General features: G+C 41.1%; 1 protein-coding gene across 1 annotated transcript in view; it reads right to left on the minus strand.

The window, feature by feature from the left end:
• LOC139749260 (uncharacterized) overlaps positions 1-18,757 on the minus strand; it is a 481,728-nt gene that overhangs the window by 92,976 nt on the left and 369,995 nt on the right. The window contains exons 38-40 of the mRNA XM_071662996.1: positions 12,039-12,182; positions 11,590-11,832; positions 3,222-3,316 (exon numbers count right to left, since the gene is read on the minus strand). Of these exons, the coding sequence (XP_071519097.1) occupies positions 3,222-3,316; positions 11,590-11,832; positions 12,039-12,182 (482 nt within the window). The remainder of the gene's footprint in view (positions 1-3,221; positions 3,317-11,589; positions 11,833-12,038; positions 12,183-18,757) is intronic.

Raw genomic sequence — 18,757 nt, forward strand, 5'->3', positions numbered from 1 at the left:
TGAATGTGTAGCTTTCTTTCCAAAGCATATATTCTTACCACCTTTGATTTTAACACCTTTGACAAAATATCCCTAACACTCTTTAAATACGCTTTCCAGATCCATAAATGCCACATACAAATCCTTAAGTTTCTGTACTTTTCAAAAAATTATTAAAGGAAACATCTAATCCATACGTCCTCTAACTCTCCTGAAATCACACTGTTCCTCCCCAGTCTGATGCTTTGTGTATGCCACCATCCTCTTAATCACCACTCATCCATACAACTTACCATGTACACTCAACAAACTTATGCCTCCACAATTCAAACACTGCTTTTGTCCCTTATCCTTTATTTTATGGCACTAACCATATTGTCTGTTAATCCTATGGCATCTCATCCTAAGCCATAGATGCACCAAAAATCTTAACTAACCAATTAATAAAACTGACACCCCTTCAGAAATTCGATTGCAATCCCATCCACTCCAGCTGCTTTGCCACACTTCATTTTACCTAAGGCATTCATCACATCTTCTCTTTTCACCAAACTACTTCCCATGACTCTCTCGCTTTGCTACTTCCATATTCCAAACACCCAACATCTGCCATCTTATCATCAAACACTTCCAACAGTCCTTCCAAAGGCTCACTTTATCTCCTCTTCACCTTTTCTTTGCCTGTTGCAACTTTTTAATCTGCTCCCTTCACCAATTATCACATCTGCACTCTTATTTTTCTATCCATCTTAAAACATTTTCATCTTCTTGAAGTCTGCCAATACTCTCTCACACTAACTCTCATTTGCACTCTTTCTAGCCCCTACATCTTACTTTTTCCCTTCTACTCCTTCCTCTTGTATATCTCCTAATCACTCACAGTGTCCCTGTAGTCAGTAATATTCATTCTATATTAACAGATAAAATGGTCCAAACAAACCAAAGACATTGAGCAGATATAACAGAAAGATGATCAGATGGCTTGAACAGTCAGCACAAAGCACTACAAACTGGGTGTTTATTCTTCTTTTTTCTATAATACTTTGTTGCTGTCTCCCGCATTAGCAAGTTAGTGCAAGGAAACAGACAAAAGAATGGCCCAACCCACCCACATACACGTCCACACACGCATATATACGATACCTATACATTTCAACGTATACACATATATACATACATAGGCATATACATATATATATGTGCACATAATTCATACTAGCTGCCTCCATTCATTCCCGTCACCATGAAATGACAACCCTAACCCCCCACATGCACGCGAGGTAGAGCTAGGAAAGACAACAAAGGCCACATTTGTTCACACTCAGTCTCTAAATGTCATGTATAATGCACTGAAACCACAGCTCCCTTTCCACATCCAGGCCCCACAAAACTTTCCATGGTTTACCCCAGACACTTTACATGCCCTGGCTCAATCCATTGACAGCAAGTTGATCCTGGTATACCACATCGTTCCAATTCACTCTATTCCTTGCACAACTTTCACCCTCCTGCATGTTTAGGCCCCGATCGCTCGAAATCTTTTTCACTCCATCCTTCCACCTCCAGTTTGGTCTCCCACTTCTCCTCGTTCCCTCCACCTGACTCATATATCTTCTCTGTCAATCTTTCCTCAGTCATTCTCTCCATGTGACCAAACCAATACACCCTCTTCTGCTCTCTCAACCACACTCTTTTTATTACCAAACATCTCTCATGGCCTTTCATTACTTACTCAATCAAACCACCTCACACCACATATTGTCCTCAAACATCTCATTTCCAACACATCCCCGCCCTCCTCCACACAACCCTATCTATAGCCCACACCTCTCAACCATATAACGTTGTTGGAATCATTATTCCTTCAAACATACCCATTTTTGCTTTCCAAGAAAATGCTCTCGCCCTCCGCACATTTTTCAACGCTACCAGAACTTTTGCCCCCTCCCCCACCCTGTGACTCACTTCCGCTTCCATGGTTCCATACGCTGCCAAATCCACTCCCAGATATCTAAAACACTTCACTTCCTCCAGTTTTTCTCCATTCAAACTTACCTCCTAACTGACTTGTCCCTCAACCCTACTGTACCTAATAACCTTGCTCTTATTCACATTTACTCTCAGCTTTCTTCTTTCACACACTTTACCAAAGTCAGTCACCAGCTTCTGTAGTTTCTTAACCAAATCAGCCACCGGCGCTATATCATCAGCGAACAACTGACCCACTTCCCAAGCCCTCTCATCCACAACAGACTGCATACTTGCCCCTCTCTCCAAAACTCCTGCATTCACCTCCCTAACAACCCAATCCACAGACAAATTAAACAACCATGGAGACATCATACACCCCTGCCACAAACTGACATTCACTGAGAACCAATCACTTTCCTCTCTTCTTACTTGTACACATGCTTTACATTCATGATAAAAACTTTTCACTGCTTCTTATAAACAGGTTTGGTAAGCAGAGAAGAGGTAGAGAAAGCTTTGCGGAAGATGAAAGCCGGCAAGGCAGCGGGTTTGGATGGTATTGCAGAGGAATTTATTAAAAAAGGGGGTGAGACTGTGTTGTTCACTGGTTGGTAAGGATATTTAATGTATGTATGGCTCATGGTGAGGTGCCTGAGGATTGGCGGAATGCATGAATAGTGCCATTGAAAAAAGGCAGAGGGGATAAAGGCGAGTGCTCAAATTACAGAGGTATAAGTTTGTTGAGTATTCCTGGGAAATCATACAGGAGGGTATTGACTGAGAGGGTCAAGGCATGTAAAGCATCAGATTGGGGAAGAGCAGTGTGGATTCAGAAGTGGTAGATGATGTGTGGACCAGGTGTTTGCTTTGAAGAATGTATGTGAGAAATACTTAGAAAAAAAATGGATTTGTACGTAGCATTTATGGATCTGGAGAAGGCATATGATTGAGTTCATAGAGACGCTGTGTGGAAGGTATTAAGAATATATGTTGTGGGAGGCTGGGTGTTTATATAACTGTATTAATACTTTGCACAAAGAGAACAGTACATGATATATTTCTATTGAAATATACTACCATCTTTACAGAATCAACTCATACACATTTAAACTCTTATTGTATTCAAAGGATAATATTTATCCCTGAGACGATTTTCGATGTTTGATAACATGACTTTCGTACACTGCTTAGCTTCCAAAATCTGAAATATTAAACATACTGACATTCCTATAAAACAGCTGTCTACTAAACTGGTAAATAATACAACTTACACCTTGGAAGAGTTTGTAGCCTGTCTTGGCTGAGGATGGACCAACATACGAAGCAAGGTACCAATAGCTCCAACAGAGTTGTTACTTATAAGGTTCTGTTGTGAAGACACAAAATATCATCATCAGTACACCCTACAGCAATCATTTGAATACAAATGAGGAAAAGATAACAAGATAGACAAGAAAAAAAGCATAATAGGAAATAAAAGCTGAAGGGAAATTTTTGTACTTTAACAATGCATGAAGAATGGACATACATACCCTACTGCAATTATATGAATACAAATGGGGTAATGTTAACAAGATAGAGTAAAGAAAGGAAAAGAGGAAATAAACACTGAAGGGACAATTTCGTACTGTAATAATGTATGAGTAATGGACACATACTTGTGATCGTATTAAGTGAAAGATAGGAAATGCCCCACTAAAGGGAAATCAAACAACCCAACAATGTATTCTCCTTTACCTTTAACCCTTCGACTATAAATTTCAGCTGAAATCTAATTCTCTTTCATTGTAAAATATAACTTTAGTCCACCGATCAAAATACAGTATGTATGTATCTTGCAATGTAATGACTCTCCCCTAACCAGAAAATGATGCCAGCGTTCCATAAGATGCTGCCTCCATGTGGTGGGAAGCTGATACTTCATGCATAAACAATGACCCAGTGAGCTAACTGCTGCCACCCATGTAATGATTCATTTATTTCTCTTTTCTCTTTCTACTGTGTTTCCAACATAATCTAGGTAATTAATGGAAATTATAATATCAAGATATGCTATGTAAGTGTTTATTATGTATCTTAATGCATAAGCAGAGACAAATAATGACAAATATAATGTTTTCATTGAGTGCTTATGATCTGGCAAAACAAGAATACTTAGCATCCATTTAAATACAGTCCTATAATTTTTTGGTGCTCTTTACAGTTCATTCATCATTGTGTGCTATATTTCATAACTCATAAACAAAGATACATAATGACAATGTATGATGATTCTCATGAGCACTTATGAGTTGGGAACGGTGCTGCTTAGCCAGATGTGTTGGACAGACACCTCATCAGACTAGCCATGGGAAGACAGCCAAGCCTCTATGGATCTCCTCCACATGTGGATGGCTGCTAGCAGCATGTACAGGCAACACTTCCAAAAGGACACTGAGACTAGCACTGTAACACCTTCCCTGGGTGCTGGACAGCCCTTGCCAGTCAATAGCACTGCCAAGACTGGCAGCATAGACAACGATGCTGGGCATGAGTGGTGCCTTGTTAAGGCTGAATCTTTATGGGTATCTACCAAAGTTCTCTTTAGACATCTTCCACTAGCTCAGTATGAGTGACATAACATCCAGGAAAACTCAACTGCGCCATACAGGATAATGAAATATGGACAGCTGTAAGAGTTTTTACTGCATAATTTCTCTCGATACACTTGAGTTCAAGACTGCCTCGGGAAATGCCACTGCTTTACCTAGCTTTCCCATGCCCAACATCTCATACAGCTTAATACTCCCATATTACTGGTTGATTATGATCCTTTCACACAATATGTCACAGAAAACATACATGTTTGAAAAGCCTGCTTAACAACTTTGATATTTCATAATCCTCTTAACTAATACCATGAACTTGATCAAATATTCAGCAATAATTAGGGCAAAATCATATTAGCACAGGGAGAAGCATGATAAGCTATATGGGACAATGGAAGAATTCTCATACTATGAAATTTTCAAAAGAAGGATAAAGACTAGGAACACCTAGATCCATATGTGGAATGTGACACATAGAAGCAAAACTTCTTATGTGTTAAGAAAATGTCCTGTGCCAACATTTTACTTAACACGAAACAATCACAGGAACAAGGAGACCAACAGTTGCATTTTTCTGATAAGGTAGATATCATATCAATGGTAACCCAATAAGTATATGTTTTTTAAACATAGAATGTATTGCTTCTCTAAAAGCCATTCAAACAAAAATTTATTGATTCATTTATTATACTTGATCACGGTTTCCTGTGTCAGCGAGATACCGCCAGGAAACAGACAAAGAAAGACCCATTCACTCATGTACACACTTAAATATACACACAATCATACACATACATATCAACATTCATTTTTTTTTTTTTTTTTTTTTTTTGCTTTGTCGCTGTCTTCCGCGTTTGCGAGGTAGTGCAAGGAAACAGACGAAAGAAATGGCCCAACCCACCCCATACACATGTATATACACACGTCCACACACACGCAAATATACATACCTACACAGCTTTCCATGGTTTACCCCAGACGCTTCACATGCCTTGATTCAATCCACTGACATCACGTCAACCCCGGTATACCACATCGCTCCAATTCACTCTGTTCCTTGCCCTCCTTTCACCCTCCTGCATGTTCAGGCCCTGATCACACAAAATCTTTTTCACTCCATCTTTCCACCTCCAATTTGGTCTCCCTCTTCTCCTCGTTCCCTCCACCTCCGACACATATATCCTCTTGGTCAATCTTTCCTCACTCATTCTCTCCATGTGACCAAACCATTTCAAAACACCCTCTTCTGCTCTCTCAACCACGCTCTTTTTATTTCCACACATCTCTCTTACCCTTACGTTACTTACTCGACCAAACCACCTCACACCACACATTGTCCTCAAACATCTCATTTCCAGCACATCCATCCTCCTGCGCACAACTCTATCCATAATCCACGCCTCGCAACCATACAACATTGTTGGAACCACTATTCCTTCAAACATACCCATTTTTGCTTTCCGAGATAATGTTCTCGACTTCCACACATTCTTCAAGGCTCCCAGAATTTTCGCCCCCTCCCCCACCCTATGATCCACTTCCGCTTCCATGGTTCCATCCGCTGCCAGATCCACTCCCAGATATCTAAAACACTTCACTTCCTCCAGTTTTTCTCCATTCAAACTCACCTCCCAATTGACTTGACCCTCAACCCTACTGTACCTAATAACCTTGCTCTTATTTACATTTACTCTTAACTTTCTTCTTTCACACACTTTACCAAACTCAGTCACCAGCTTCTGCAGTTTCTCACATGAATCAGCCACCAGCGCTGTATCATCAGCGAACAACAACTGACTCACTTCCCAAGCTCTCTCATCCCCAACAGACTTCATACTTGCCCCTCTTTCCAAAACTCTTGCATTCACCTCCCTAACAACCCCATCCATGAACAAATTAAACAACCATGGAGACATCACACACCCCTGCCGCAAACCTACATTCACTGAGAACCAATCACTTTCCTCTCTTCCTACACATACACATGCCTTACATCCTCGATAAAAACTTTTCACTGCTTCTAACAACTTGCCTCCCACACCATATATTCTTAATACCTTCCACAGAGCATCTCTATCAACTCTATCATATGCCTTCTCCAGATCCATAAATGCTACATACAAATCCATTTGCTTTTCTAAGTATTTCTCACATACATTTTTCAAAGCAAACACCTGATCCACACATCCTCTACCACTTGTGAAACCACACTGCTCTTCCCCAATCTGATGCTCTGTACATGCCTTCACCCTCTCAATCAATACCCTCCCATATAATTTGCCAGGAATACTCAACAAACTTATACCTCTGTAATTTGAGCACTCACTCTTATCCTCTTTTATCTATTATAATTAGTTGCTGTCTCCTGCATTAGTGAGGTACGTTCAGGCCCTGATTGCTCAAAATCTTTTTCATTCCATCCTTCCACCTCCAATTTGGTCTCCCACTTCTTGTTCCCTCCACTTCTGACACATATATTCCCTTTGTCAATCTTTCCTCACTCATTCTCTCCATGTGACCAAACCCATTCAATACACTCTATTCTGCTCTCTCAACCACACTGTTTTTATTACCACACATCTCTCTTACCCTTTCATTACTTACTTGATCAAACCACCTCACACCATATACTGTCCTAAAATATTTCATTTCCAACACATCCACCCTCCGCACAACTCCATCTATAGCCCATGCCTTACAACCATTATACATTATTGGAACCACTATTCCTTCAAACATACCCATTTTTGCTCCTCGAGATAACATTCTCGCCTTCCACACATTCTTCAATGCTCCCAGAACGTTCGCGCCTTCACCTACCCTGTGACTCACTTCTGCTTCCATGGTTCCATCCGCTGCCAAATTCACTCCTACATATCTAAAACACTTCACTTCCTCCAGTTTTTCTCCATTCAAACTTACCTCCCAATCAACTTGAACCTCAACCCTACTGAACCTATTAACCTTGCTCTTACTCACTTCTACTCTCAGCTTTCTTCTTTCACACACTTTACCAAACTCAGTCACCAGCTTCTGCAGTTTCTCAACCAAATCAGCCACCAGCGCTGTATCATCAGTGAACAACAACTGACTCACTTCCCACGCCCTCTCACCCACAACAGACTGCATATTTGCCATTTTCTCCAAAACTATTGCATTCACCTTCATAACAACCCCATCCATAAACAAATTAACAACCATGGAAACATCACGCACCCCTGCTGAAAACTGCCATTCACTGGGAATCAATCACTTTCCTCTCTTACTACTCGTACACATGCCTTACATCCTTGATAAAAACTTTTCACTGCTTCTAGCAACTTACCTCCCACACCATTTACTCTTAATACCTTCTACAGAGCATCTCTATCAACCCGGTCATATACCTTCTACAGATCCATAAATGCTACATAGAAATAATTTTGAAGGTTTGTTGAATGTGTTTGATGATAGAGTGGCAGATATAGGGTGTCTTGGTCGAGGTGGTGTGCAAAGTGAGAGGGTTGGGGAAAATGATTTGGTAAACAGAGAAGAGGTAGTAAAAGCTTTGCGGAAGATGAAAGCCAGCAAGGCAGCAGGTTTGGATGGTATTGCAGTGGAATTTATTAAAAATGGGGGTGACTGTATTGTTGACTGGTTGGTAAGGTTATTTAATGTATGTATGACTCATGGTGAGGTGCCTGAGGATTGGCGGAATGCGTGCATAGTGCCATTGTACAAAGGCAAAGGGGATAAGAGTGAGTGCTCAAATTACAGAGATATAAGTTTGTTGAGTATTCCTGGTAAATTATATGGGAGGGTATTGATTGAGAGGGTGAAGGCATGTACAGAGCATCAGATTGGGGAAGAGCAGTGTGGTTTCAGAAGTGGTAGAGGATGTGTGGATCAGGTGTTTGCTTTGAATAATTTATGTGAGAAATACTTAGAAAAGCAAATGGATTTGTATGTAGCATTTATGGATCTGGAAAAGGCATATGATAGAGTTGATAGAGATGCTCTGTGGAAGGTATTAAGAATATATGGTGTGGGTGGCAAGTTGTTAGAAGCAGTGAAAAGTTTTTATCGAGGATGTAAGGCATGTGTACGTGTAGGAAGAGAGGAAAGTGATTGGTTCTCAGTGAATGTAGGTTTGCGGCACGGGTGTGTGATGTCTCCATGGTTGTTTAATTTGTTTATGGATGGGGATGTTAGGGAGGTGAATGCAAGAGTTTTGGAAAGAGGGGCAAGAATGAAGTCTGTTGTGGATGAGAGAGCTTGGGAAGTGAGTCAGTTGTTGTTCGCTGATGATACAGCGCTGGTGGCTGATTCATGTGAGAAACTGCAGAAGCTGGTGACTGAGTTTGGTAAAGTGTGTGAAAGAAGAAATTTAAGAGTAAATGTAAATAAGAGCAAGGTTATTGGGTACAGTAGGGTTGAGGGTCAAGTCAATTGGGAGGTAAGTTTGAATGGAGAAAAACTGGAGGAAGTAAAGTGTTTTAGATATCTGGGAGTGGATCTGGCAGCGGATGGAAACATGGAAGCGGAAGTGCATCATAGGGTGGGGGAGGGGGCGAAAATCCTTGGAGCCTTGAAGAATGTGTGGAAGTCGAGAACATTATCTCGGAAAGCAAAAATGGGTATGTTTGAAGGAATAGTGGTTCCAACAATGTTGTATGGTTGCGAGGCGTGGGCTATGGATAGAGTTGTGTGCAGGAGGGTGGATGTGCTGGAAATGAGATGTCTGAGGACAATGTGTGGTGTGAGGTGGTTTGATCGAGTAAGTAATGTAAGGGTAAGAGAAATGTGTGGAAATAAAAAGAGTGTGGTTGAGAGAGCAGAAGAGGGTGTTTTGAAATGGTTTGGGCACATGGAGAGAATGAGTGAGGAAAGATTGACCAAGAGGATATATGTGTCGGAGGTGGAGGGAACGAGGAGAAGTGGGAGACCAAATTGGAGGTGGAAAGATGGAGTGAAAAAGATTTTGAGTGATCAGGGCCTGAACATGCAGGAGGGTGAAAGGCGGGCAAGGAATAGAGTGAATTGGATCGATGTAGTATACCGGGGTTGACGTGCTGTCAGTGGATTGAATCAGGGCATGTGAAGCGTCTGGGGTAAACCATGGAAAGCTGTGTCGGTATGTATATTTGCGTGTGTGGACGTGTATGTACATACATGTGTATGGGGGTGGGTTGGGCCATTTCTTTCGTCTGTTTCCTTGCGCTACCTCGCAAACGCGGGAGACAGCGAAAAAAAAAATAATTTGTTTTTCTAAGTATTTTTTACATACATTCTTCAGAGCAAACATCTGATCCACACATCCTCTACCACTTCTGAAACCACACTGCTCTTCCCCAATCTGATGCTCTGTACATGCCTTCACCATTTCAATACCCTCCCATACAATTTCCTAGGAATACTCAACAAACTTATACCTCTGTAATTTGAACATTCACCTTCATCCCCTTTGCCTTTGTACAAGGGCACTATGCAAACATTCTGCCAATTCACAGGCCTTTGACCATGAAACCATACATACAGTGAATATCTTTACCAACTAGTCAACAACACAGTCAGCCCTTTTTTAATACATTCCACTGGAATACCATCCAAACCTGCTGCCTTGCCATCCTTCATCTTACGCAAAGCTTACACTACCTCATCTCTATTTACCAAATCATTCTCCCTGACTCTCTCACTTTGCATACCACCTCGAACCAAACACCCTATATTTGCCACTCTACCATCAAACACATTCAACAAACCTTCAAAATACTCACTCCATCCTCCTTCTCCCTTCACCACTTCTTGTTTTTACCTCCCCATTAGCCCCTTTCACCACTGTTCCCATTTGTTCTCTTGTCTTTCGCACTTTATTTACCTCCTTCCTAAACATCTTATTCTCCCTAAAATTCAATGATACTCTCTCATCCCAACTCTCATTTGCCCTCTTTTTCACCCCTTGCACCTCTCTTGAATTTCTGCTTCTTTCTTTTAAACATCTCCCAGTCATTTGCACTACTTCCAAATGCCTCTCTCTTCTCTTGCACTAAGATTCTTACTTCTTCATCCCACCACTCACTACCCTCTCTAATGTGCCCACCTCCCACCTTTCTCATATCAACATATACACACATATATACATATACATACGCATACACAGCTATATACATATATACACATGTACATATTCATACTCGCTTGCCTTCATCCATTCCCGGTGCCACCCCACCCCATAAGAATCTACATGGCCACCCCCTGCATCGGTGAGGTAGCACCAGGAAAACAGACAAAAAAGACCACATTCATTTACACTCAATCTCTAGCTGTCATGTGTAAAGCACTGAAACCACAGCTCCCTATTCACATCTAGGCCCCACAGACCTTTTCATGATTTATCCCAGATGCTTCACATGCCTTGGTTCAGTCCACTGACAGCACATCGAACCTGGTGTACCACACTATTCCAATTCACTCTTCCTTGCATACCTCTCATAATCCTGTATGTTCAGTTCTGATTGCTCAAAATCTTTTTCACCCCATCCTTTCACCTCCAATTTGGTCGCCTGCTTCTCCTTGTTCCCTCCACCTCTGACACATATATCCTCTTTGTCGATCTTTCCTCAGTCATTCTCTACATATGTCCAAACCATTTCAACACATCCTCTTCTGGTCTCTCAACCTCACTATTTTTATTTCCACACATCTCTCTTATCCTCTCATTACTTACTTGATCAAATCACCTCACACCACACAATGTCCTCAAACATTTCATTTCCTACACATCCACCCTCCTCTGTACAATCCTATCTATAGCCCATTCCTTGCAACCATATATTTTTGGAACTACTATTCCTTCAAACACTCCTTTAGTAATTCCAGCCTATTGTTTATCTAGCAAGAATATCTTACTCCTCTTGAGTTTTTTCATTCATTTTCTGAATCCAATTTGAAGTTAGCTGAATTCATATAGCATTTTCTTTGTAATTCTTTTCTTAAATATCCAACAGGCATTCATTAGTTGTAAAAAGTGTAACTGCAAAGAGGTTATAGAATAAAACATTTTATGACTCACCTGGAATTCAGGTTTGGTATTTGTGGCAGGCTGGTGTAGTGTTGGTTTGGTCAATGTATTAACAGCTGACTTATTGACCTCAGCACCAGCATTTAGGGAGATATCACTTAGTCCATAAGCAGAGGAACTACTGCCACCACTTGGATCAATTATAGCACCACTACCGGCTAGGCAGGTAGGTTTTGTTGCCTTTTTATTTTCTTTTGCTTGGATGGTAATCACATGATTACCCACTCTTATAGGCTGGAAAAACGTAGTCAATTATGTAATGAACTTTCGAACTTTGTGTGACCACAGAACATCAGTTAATTTTTGTCAACCAAAATGAAACTTACTCTACAGGAACATACATGTAAAAAATCTTAATATCGCTTATTGCAATAATCTGAAACACTTCGTTAATTTCATGAACCATGATGAAGTGAGAATTCTGCATTTATCCAACTTACCCCTGCAGAGAGGGCTTTTGAGCAGTCTTCAGCATTGTGGAATATAACAAATCCATATTTAGGTACAGGTTTGCCATCTGGAGAACAGCCTCTGTCATACAGAGTTGCAGATACCACCTCACCAAACAGGCGACTGAAGAGATTCTGTCATACATATATACAATTTCAAGCAATTACATATTACTTCCTATATCAATGATCATAATCTATAATTCCAACAAACAAAATCTATGCAGTAAAAAAATCCTTGTATTAACTTTCTAAAATGGGAAACAGAAGGAGTCACGCGGGGAGTGATCATCCTCCTCGAAGGCTCAGAGTGGGGTGCCTAAATGTGTGTGGATGTAACCAAGATGTGAAAAAAGGAGAGATAGGTAGTATGTTTGAGGAAAGGAACCTGGATGTTTTGGCTCTGAGTGAAACGAAGCTCAAGGGTAAAGGGGAAGAGTGGTTTGGAAATGTCTGGGGAGTGAAGTCAGGGGTTAGTGAGAGGACAAGAGCAAGGGAAGGAGTAGCAATACTCCTGAAACAGGAGTTGTGGGAGTATGTGATAGAATGTAAGAAAGTAAATTCTCGATTAATATGGGTAAAATTGAAAGTTGATGGAGAGAGGTGGGTGATTATTGGTGCATATGCACCTGGGCATGAGAAGAAAGATCATGAGAGGCAAGTGTTTTGGGAGCAGCTGAATGAGTGTGTTAGTGGTTTTGATGCACGAGACCGGGTTATAGTGATGGGTGATTTGAATGCAAAGGTGAGTAATGTGGCAGTTGAGGGAATAATTGGTATGCATGGGGTGTTCAGTGTTGTAAATGGAAATGGTGAAGAGCTTGTAGATTTATGTGCTGAAAAAGGACTGATGATTGGGAATACCTGGTTTAAAAAGCGAGATATACATAAGTATACTTATGTAAGTAGGAGAGATGGCCAGAGAGCGTTATTGGATTACGTGTTAATTGACAGGCGTGCGAAAGAGAGACTTTTGGATGTTAATGTGCTGAGAGGTGCAACTGGAGGGATGTCTGATCATTATCTTGTGGAGGCTAAGGTGAAGATTAGTATGGGTTTTCAGAAAAGAGGAGTGAATGTTGGGGTGAAGAAGGTGGTGAGAGTGAGTGAGCTTGGGAAGGAGACCTGTGTGGGGAAGTACCAGGAGAGACTGTGTACAGAATGGAAAAAGGTGAGAACAATGGAAGTAAGGGGAGTGGGGTAGGAATGGGATGTATTTAGGGAATCAGTGATGGATTGCGCAAAAGATGCTTGTGGCATGAGAAGAGTGGGAGGTGGGCTGTTTAGAAAGGGTAGTGAGTGGTGGGATGAAGAAGTAAGAGTATTAGTGAAAGAGAAGAGAGAGGCATTTGGAAGATTTTTGCAGGGAAAAAATGCAATTGAGTGGGAGAAGTATAAAAGAAAGAGACAGGAGGTCAAGAGAAAGGTGCAAGAGGTGAAAAAAAGGGCAAATGAGAGTTGGGGTGTGAGACTATCAGTAAATTTTAGGGAGAATAAAAAGATGTTCTGGAAGGAGGTAAATAGGGTGCGTAAGACAAGGGAGCAAATGGGAACTTCAGTGAAGGGCGTAAATGGGGAGGTGATAACAAGTAGCGGTGATGTGAGAAGGAGATGGAATGAGTATTTTGAAGGTTTGTTGAATGTGTCTGATGACAGAGTGGCAGATATAGGGTGTTTTGGTCGAGGTGGTGTGCAAAGTGAGAGGGTTAGGGAAAATGATTTGGTAAACAGAGAAGAGGTAGTAAAAGCTTTGCGGAAGATGAAAGCCGGCAAGGCAGCAGGTTTGGATGGTATTGCAGTGGAATTTATTAAAAAAGGGGGTGACTGTATTGTTGACTGGTTGGTAAGGTTATTTAATGTATGTATGACTCATGGTGAGGTGCCTGAGGATTGGCGGAATGCGTGCATAGTGCCATTGTACAAAGGCAAAGGGGATAAGAGTGAGTGCTCAAATTACAGAGGTATAAGTTTGTTGAGTATTCCTGGTAAATTATATGGGAGGGTATTGATTGAGAGGGTGAAGGCATGTACAGAGCATCAGATTGGGGAAGAGCAGTGCGGTTTCAGAAGTGGTAGAGGATGTGTGGATCAGGTGTTTGCTTTGAAGAATGTATGTGAGAAATACTTAGAAAAGCAAATGGATTTGTATGTAGCATTTATGGATCTGGAGAAGGCATATGATAGAGTTGATAGAGATGCTCTGTGGAAGGTATTAAGAATATATGGTGTGGGAGGCAAGTTGTTAGAAGCAGTGAAAAGTTTTTATCGAGGATGTAAGGCATGTGTACGTGTAGGAAGAGAGGAAAGTGATTGGTTCTCAGTGAATGTAGGTTTGCGGCAGGGGTGTGTGATGTCTCCATGGTTGTTTAATTTGTTTATGGATGGGGTTGTTAGGGAGGTAAATGCAAGAGTCCTGGAAAGAGGGGCAAGTATGAAGTCTGTTGGGGATGAGAGAGCTTGGGAAGTGAGTCAGTTGTTGTTCGCTGATGATACAGCGCTGGTGGCTGATTCATGTGAGAAACTGCAGAAGCTGGTGACTGAGTTTGGTAAAGTGTGTGGAAGAAGAAAGTTAAGAGTAAATGTGAATAAGAGCAAGGTTATTAGGTACAGTAGGGGTGAGGGTCAAGTCAATTGGGAGGTGAGTTTGAATGGAGAAAAACTGGAGGAAGTGAAGTGTTTTAGATATCTGGGAGTGGATCTGTCAGCGGATGGAACCATGGAAGCGGAAGTGGATCATAGGGTGGGGGAGGGGGCGAAAATTTTGGGAGCCTTGAAAAATGTGTGGAAGTCGAGAACATTATCTCGGAAAGCAAAAATGGGTATGTTTGAAGGAATAGTGGTTCCAACAATGTTGTATGGTTGCGAGGCGTGGGCTATGGATAGAGATGTGCGCAGGAGGATGGATGTGCTGGAAATGAGATGTTTGAGGACAATGTGTGGTGTGAGGTGGTTTGATCGAGTAAGTAACGTAAGGGTAAGAGAGATGTGTGGAAATAAAAAGAGCGTGGTTGAGAGAGCAGAAGAGGGTGTTTTGAAATGGTTTGGGCACATGGAGAGAATGAGTGAGGAAAGATTGACCAAGAGGATATATGTGTCGGAGGTGGAGGGAACGAGGAGAAGAGGGAGACCAAATTGGAGGTGGAAAGATGGAGTGAAAAAGATTTTGTGTGATCGGGGCCTGAACATGCAGGAGGGTGAAAGGAGGGCAAGGAATAGTGTGAATTGGTTCGATGTAGTATACCGGGGTTGACGTTGCTGTCCGTGGATTGAATCAGGGCATGTGAGCGTTGGGGTAAAAACCATGGAATGCTGTGTCGGTATGTTATTTGTGTGTGTGGAGTGTTTGTACATTACATGTGTTTGGGGGTGGGTTGGGCCATTTCTTTCGTCTGTTTCCTTGCGTCTACTCGCAAACGCGGGAGACAGGAAAAAAAAATTAATTTGTTTTTCTATAGTATTTTTTTTTAATACATTCTCAGAGCAAACATTGAATCCACACTTCCTATTACCACTTCTGAAACCACCAACTGCTCTTCCCCAATCTGTTCGCTCTGTACATGCCCCTTCACCATTTCAATACCCTCCCATACAATTTCTAGGAATACTCAACAAATTATACCTCTGTAATTTGAAACATTCAACCTTTCATCCCCGTTGCCTTTGTACAAGGGCACTATGCAACTTATGCAATTCACAGGCCTTTGCCATGAAACCATAACATACAGAGAATCTCTTTTACCAACTAGTCAACAACAAAGTCAGCCTTTTTTTAAGACATTCCAATGGGAATACCATCAAACTGCTTGCCTTGCCATCCTTATCTTACGCAAAGCTTTCTCTACCTCATCTCTATTTACCAAATTCATTCTCCTGACTCTCTCACTTTGCATACCACTCGAAACAAACACCCTATATTTGCCACTCTACCTTCAACACATCAACAACCTTCAAAAATATCTCTCCATCTCCTTCTCCGTCTCCACTTCTTGTTTTTACCCCCCATTTAGCCATTTCACACTGTCCCCATTTGTTCTCTGTCTTCGCACTTTATTTACCTCCTTCCTAAAAACATTTCTTATTCTACCTAAAATTCAAGGATACTCTTCTCATCCCTAATCTCATTTGCCCTCTTTTTCACCCTTGCACTCTATTGAATTTCATGCTTCTTTTTTTAAACATCTCCCTGTCATTTGCCACTACTCCAAATGCTCTCTCTTCCTCATTGCACTAAGTTTCTTACTTCTTCATCCACACTTCACTACCTCTCTAATGTGCCCACCTCCCACCTTTCTCATATCAATTATACACACCATTATATACTTATACATACGATTACACAGCTATATACATATATACACATGTACATATTCATTCCTCGCTGGCCTTCATTCCATTCCGGTGGCCACCCCCACCCCAATAAGAATCAACATGGCCACACCTGCATAGGTGAGTAGCACCAGAATAAAAGAACAAAAAAGTACACTTTCATTACACTCAATCTCTAGGCTGTACATGTGTAAGCACTGAACCACAGCTCCTAATTAACATCTAGGCCACACAGACCTTTTCTTGATTTATCCCAGATGCTTCACATGCCTTGGTTCGTCCACTGACCAGCACATCGAACCTGGTGTACACACTATTCCAATTCACTCTTCCTTGCATACCTCTTCATAATCCTGTTTGTTCAGTTCTGATTGCTCAAAATCTTTTTCCACCCCATCCTTTCACCTCCAATTTGGTCGCACTGCTTCTCCTTGTTCCCTCCACCTCTACACACATAATATCTTAACTCTTTGTCGATCTTTCCTCAGTCATTTCTACATATGTCCCAAACATTTCTACACATCCTCTTTGGTCTCTCAACCTCACTATTTTTATTTCCACACATCTCTCTTAACCTTCTCATACTTATTGATCAAATCACCTCACACCACACCAATGCCTAAAACATTGCATTTCATACAACATCCAACCTTTCCTCTGTAAAATCCTTTCATTAGCCCATTCCTTGCAAACATATATTTTTGGTACTATATTCCTTAAACTCTCTTTAGTAATTCCAGTCTTACTGTTTTTATAGCATAGAATATTTACTCCTCTTGGGTTTTTTTTTTTGGTCATTCATTTTCTGAATCCAATTTGAAGTTAGTGAAATGTCATATATGCATTTTCTTTGTAATTCTTTTCTTAAATATCAACAGGCATTCATTAGTTGTAAAAAGTGTAACTGCCAAAGAGGTTATAGAATAAAACAATTTTATGACTACCTGGAATTCAGGTTTGGTATTTGTGGAGGCTGGGTGTTAGTGTTGGTTTGGTCAAAATGTATTAACAGCTGACTTATTGGACCTCAGCTCCAGCATTTAAGGGGGTGGGGGGGGAGATATCACTTAGTCCATATGCAGAGGAACTATGCCCACCACTTGATCAATTATAGCACCACTTACGGCTAGGCAGGTAGGTTTTGTTGCCTTTTTATTTTCTTTTGCTTGGATGGTAATCACCTTGAATTACCCACTCTTATAGGCTGGGAAAATCGTATAGTCCAATTATGTAATAACTTTCGAACTTTGTGTGACCACAGAACATCAGTTATTTTTGTCAAACCAAAATGTAAATTACTCTTAAGGAACATACTGTAAAAAATTTGGTTATAGTGATGGGTGATTTTTTAATGCAAAAGGGGGATAATGTGGCGTTGAGGGGGTAATTGGTTAATGGGGGTTTTTTCATTTTTGTAAATGGAAATGGTGGAAGGTTGATTTTTTGTTTCTGAAAAAGGACTGATGGGCTTTGGGGAAAACCCGGGTTTTAAAAAAAAGATTTTACATAAGTAACTTATGTAAGTAGGAGAATGGCCCGGAGCGTTATTGGATTAGTGTTAATTGACAGGCGTGGGAAAGAGAGCTTTTGGGTTTTAATGTGTGAAGGTTTCAATGGAGGGATGTTTCAATTATCTTGGGGGCTAAGGTGAAGATTTGTATGGGTTTTTAGAAAAGAAGGGGTGGAAAGTTTTTGGGAAGAAGGTGGTTGGGGGAGTTTAGCTTGGGAAGGGAAAACCCTTTTGGGGGAAAAATACCAGGGGGACTGTGTAAGAATGGGGAAAAAAGGGGAGAAAAATGGGAAATTTAAGGGGGGGTGGGGTTTAAAGGGGGTGTATTTAGGGGGGTCAGTGATGGGGTTTCGAAAAAATGTTTTTGGCATGAGAAGGGGTGGGGGGTTGGGTTTTTGGGAAAAGGGGGAGTGGTGGGGGTGAAGAAGTAAGAGTATTATTTTAAAGGGGAAGAGGAGGCATTTGGAAGATTTTTTTTAGGGGAAAAAAAAAGCAATTGAGTGGGAGAAGTATAAAAAAAAGAGAAGGAAGGGCAAGGAAAAAAGGGGCAAGGGGGTTTAAAAAAGGGCAAAAGAGGTTGGGGGGGGGGATATTAAAATTTTTGGGAGAAAAAAAAGATGTTCTGGGAAAGGGGGTAATAAGGGGGGTAAAAAAAGGGAAAAAAATGGGAAATTTAGTAAAGGGGAAAAAGGGGAGGGTTATACAAGTAGGGGTGATGTGGGGAAGGAGATGGAAAAGGGATTTTTAAGGTTTGTTGAATGTGTCTGATTTTAAGAGTGGGGTTTTGGGTGTTTTGGTGGGGTGGGGGTGTGCAAATTGAGAGGGGTTTTGGAAAAATATTTGGGGAAACAGGAAGAGGTAGTAAAACTTTGGG

Source organism: Panulirus ornatus, chromosome 6 (genome assembly GCF_036320965.1).
Source record: "Panulirus ornatus isolate Po-2019 chromosome 6, ASM3632096v1, whole genome shotgun sequence".
Taxonomy (NCBI): domain Eukaryota; kingdom Metazoa; phylum Arthropoda; class Malacostraca; order Decapoda; family Palinuridae; genus Panulirus; species Panulirus ornatus.